The sequence below is a fragment of the Amphimedon queenslandica genome, unplaced genomic scaffold, assembly GCF_000090795.2.
Source record: "Amphimedon queenslandica unplaced genomic scaffold, v1.1 AMPQUscaffold_9790_Cont18018, whole genome shotgun sequence".
Taxonomy (NCBI): Eukaryota; Metazoa; Porifera; class Demospongiae; order Haplosclerida; family Niphatidae; genus Amphimedon; species Amphimedon queenslandica.
In genome coordinates, this window is record NW_003549938.1 from 1 (window position 1) to 4,279 (window position 4,279).

The 4,279-nt window shown below is 36.9% G+C and overlaps 1 protein-coding gene across 1 annotated transcript; it reads right to left on the minus strand.

The window, feature by feature from the left end:
- Positions 1-1,154: 1,154 nt before the first annotated feature.
- Positions 1,155-2,388, minus strand: LOC109590602 (abl interactor 2-like). The gene is made up of 4 exons (XM_020006499.1): positions 2,359-2,388; positions 1,977-2,267; positions 1,740-1,877; positions 1,155-1,509 (listed from the first exon to the last, which is right to left on the minus strand). Exons 2-4 carry the CDS (start codon positions 2,101-2,103, stop codon positions 1,433-1,435), a joined length of 342 nt encoding a protein of 113 aa, XP_019862058.1. The 5' UTR covers positions 2,104-2,267; positions 2,359-2,388; the 3' UTR covers positions 1,155-1,432.
- Between the last annotated feature and the right edge of the window lie 1,891 nt (positions 2,389-4,279).

Genomic DNA, 4,279 nt, shown 5'->3' on the forward strand with positions numbered 1-4,279 from the left:
ACCATACATCATGTGACAATAAAGACTCAAATTCCTTCCACTTGTACTACGAATGGACTCACAGGCACTACACAACTTATTAAAGAAGGAATCCACACCACTCCCACCAAGCTTACGACAATCTAAGAAGACACTATCACAACTTTCCCTTACAATAATCTCCTGTATTTCTTCCTTTCTCCTTCTCCTTTCAACAGGATTACTTACCTCATCCACATGACTGACTATTACAATAACATGGCATTGATTAAGAACTTTCTGTGCTTCATTTCTCACAACTGTTAGCCACTGATGAAACTGTTTCACTGCTTCCTTCTCCAATATATTGACTACTATCAGGAACACACCACCAGAACCTTGTAACAGATTCTCAATCACAGCACTGTGACTAGAGTAGTATTCCGAATGACCAGCAAAATCATGAAGAATGATGTTACCCAGTGTCCTGTGTTGTAGTTTATAAGGAATGATACCAGCAGTACAGGGCACTACCCCTACAACATTTCTAAAGGAACCAAGAAGAGTAAAACTAGCTGTGCCATTGATGACATGACTAAGAGTACTTTTACCAGCTCCAGGATTACCCACAAGGAGGACGTTAACATAAGAATCAATTGGATGAGATGATTTTATACCACCAAACTTCTTCAAGACAGAAAGAGTATCAGTGTGACCACACTCCTTAGCTAGTTTAAATGGTGTGTACCCATCACAGTCTTTAGCCAATGGATCACATTTACCAGTTGATAGTAAATATTCAACAGCTGCAGAACTACCCCAACAAGCAGCACGGTGAAGAGGTGTCCACCCGGTTACGCTAACAGCCATTGGATCACAGTGACACTCATCAATGAGATATCTCATCACATCAACATGATTACCTTGCACAGCATAATGAAGACAAGTCTGGCCTATAGTATCTCTTTCGTATGGGTCACAGTGATATTTAGTGATGAGATCTTTTGTAACATCTAACCAGCCATTCCTTGAAGACAAATGAAGTAGACGGTCCCTTCCTCTTTTAATTTTATTCGGTTTCTTCACTAATGGTAGTAAGCGAACAGCTTCTTCATGATCTCTATTCTTAAACGCAGCCCAACACTCGTCCTCTAACGACATCTTGTGATCAGTTAATTAGATTCATTGATAGTTAATTAGTTTTTACTAGAAGTGCACAACACACATCAGGAATTCATTATCAATAGATTCAATACACTTCACATGCAACAATGAATAATAGAATAGATAATTGTAATAGATCACAATAATAACAGCAAGAAAATAAAATAATACCATAATTGTCAGTGAATAAAATAAAATGATGTCAAATAAAACAATTGATTAACTCATAAACAGCTAATGACTACAAGAGAGGAACATGAAGAGAGAGAAAGAGGAGCAGGTAGAGCTGGTTGTTAGCAGCTGGTTGTTGTTAAGGTTCTCTGACGTAAGTCTTTGGAAATATACCAACTTTATCCTGACACACACCATGATACCAGTTATCATCAACTGAGGGAGAGAGAAAGAGGGAGAATGATAAATTATTTTAAATATAAATAAAATAGTGAAAATAATTTAGACGATCATTAATTGTTGGTGATTCAATAATGCTGAAATCATGAAGATATAATACACTCCATTTTCTTTTATTCTTCTTGTAAGTGTAGACACATGTACATGTACATATGCATATACAGCTGCTCTTGTTTTAAAATTAATACATATCAGTTCTACTTTACCTTCTTCTAATATTTGAAGTATTTCTCCCTCAGAGAAGGTCAGTTCATCAGAATATTGAGCTGTGTAGTCTCCAATAGCAACCACTTCTCTACCAGTTGATGTACCACCAGTTGGTGGAGTGGACACTCCATTAGGATCTAAGAAGAAGAATAACAGAAATAACAACAATATAAATTAGACACTACCCTAAGGAGAAATATACAAACTTGATGTGTTACTGTCAGTTTGTTATTTACAATATTTATCTCTAATGTTAGTGGCAATGTGATGCTTTCCTTCTTTATCCAGTGCTGTAGCTAATGATGACCAACTGGGACCTCCTTTCTCTCTCACTTTATCTTCTCCTCTTAACCAGGCAGACATACACTCTCTGAAGCACTTCTTAGAGTCTCCATTATTATCTTTATTGATGTCTTCTAGTGTAGGCTGATAGAGTCCTAGCTGAAGACCAAGATCATGCCATATATGGCAAGGTAAATGATTGAGTATTGTTAGCTCTTCAATGACAATATCAAGATCTTTAATATCTTTAAAAATAATAATTAATAATGTGTATATACACTGTACAGTCTACACTCCCACTACTTGACAATTGTGATAGTACATATTATAACATACCTAGCTTTATTGGAGTCAATGGTGTCTTGAATTCTTCAGCTATTTCAATCACTTCCTATACAATAATAATAATAATAATAATAACTGATATTTGTCACTGTGCTTGTTTATCAAGGTGATATACATCAGTAGTGTATTGCTGAAAGGTGAGTTTAACAGATGTACAAGTATATATTATTAGTAGTAAAAGCCACACAATGACAACCCACAATTATGACAAAGACAGAGTAATTTGATAAGAAAGATATGACCTTTTGATTATTAGTGCTTGTATTAATGTATCAAACAGTTTGTGTGTGTTAATTCTTACCTTAATATCACGTCCTCCTAATAGTGACAGGTTACTAATATCTGATAATGATTCATCAGCTAGGATCTCCTTCAATCCTGTTTGTCCTTTATTATGCACAAGAAATGGTTTCCTTTTCTTAATTGCCAACAGTACATTATATATGCCATAAGTTGTCCTTTCTCTTGGTATATTCACAGGATAGGCTAGTTCTTTAGGATCAATAACTAACTCTTTTACCTCTAGACTGGGACAGGATTCTTTATAAACACTCATTACCTCTCCTATCACATCTCTTCTTAGAGACACCATATTGTCACTGTAACCTTTTTCACAGGACATCATTACTAGTACACACTGGCTCTCATCCACAATCTCTACTAATACTCTTACACCATTGTCATCAAACCAGTGAAGGCCATTTCTCCAAAATGCGCAGTAACGATTTAACTTGTCATCTTCTTGAGGTAGAGCCATCTTGTAAGCAAGACGTAATGAGAGGACGTGGAAGTATCGAGGAGGAAAGAAATGATGTTTACTAGTACACTGTAGACACCAACCGAACTGGTACACTTCACTAGTCATCTCATCAGGTCTATCAGTAGAAAAAAGACATGGAAAGTGCAACAACCTTTCTCCTCTTCTTTCTCTCCCTCCCTCCTCCTCCTCTTCCACTGCTAACTGATGGAGGTTTGTCATTCTTAGGAAAGATGGATTGATTTCTTGACAGAGTTCCATGTTTTTTAAAAAACGAATCAACATGTCAGGATCATATTTAGGGAAGTGTCTAGTCAGACCAGACACTCTAACAATACCAGTATTGCTAGCAATGTCAACGTGTTCTTTGAATGTCTCTGGAGCAAAGAGAATCCCATCCACCTCAGTTAGTAGTATACCCTTATTCACAACAACCCATACCTTGTCTTCACTTTTAAGAACACTGATCAAACCAATTGAGTGCAACGAATCAAGAACATCCAAGATGTCTTCTTTCTTATCTGGTATAAAGTTTTCTTTACTAGCAGACATTATATCAGAGAGGGTCAGTATATTCTCTTTCCTTTCCTCCAGTAGTCGGTACATTTCATGATGATAAAGATTGAATTTATTCCTTCCACTTGTACTACGAATGGACTCACAGGCACTACACAACTTATTAAAGAAGGAATCCATACCACTCCCACCAAGCTTACGACAATCTAAGAACACACTATCACACCTTTCCTGTACGATAATCTCCTGTATTTCTTCCTTTCTCCTTCTCCTTTCAACAGGATTACTTATCTCATCCACATGACTGACTATTACAATAACATGGCATTCATTAAGAGCTTTCTGTGCTTCATTTCTCACAACTGTTAGCCACTGATGAAGCTGTTTGACTGCTTCCTTCTCCAATATATTCACTACTATCAGGAACACACCACCAGAACCTTGTAACAGATTCTCAATCACAGCACTGTGACTGGAGTAGTATTCCGAATGACCAGCAAAATCATGAAGAATGATGTTACCCAGTGTCCTGTGTTGTAGTTTATAAGGAATGATGCCGGCAGTACAGGCCACTACCCCTCCAACATTTCTAAAGGAACCAAGAAGAGTAAAACTAACTGTGTCATTGATGACATGACT

Bases quoted from the DNA above. Each gene is read 5' to 3' on its own strand.
- LOC109590602 (XM_020006499.1), bottom strand. From the start codon at position 2,103: ATGTCTGCCTGGTTAAGAGGAGAAGATAAAGTGAGAGAGAAAGGAGGT. The intron at 1,878-1,976 runs GTAAATAACAAA...TCTTCTTCTTAG, and splicing joins TAACATTAGAGATAAATATT to ATCCTAATGGAGTGTCCACT. The intron at 1,510-1,739 runs GTAAAGTAGAAC...TCTCTCCCTCAG, and splicing joins ACTTCAAATATTAGAAGAAG to TTGATGATAACTGGTATCAT.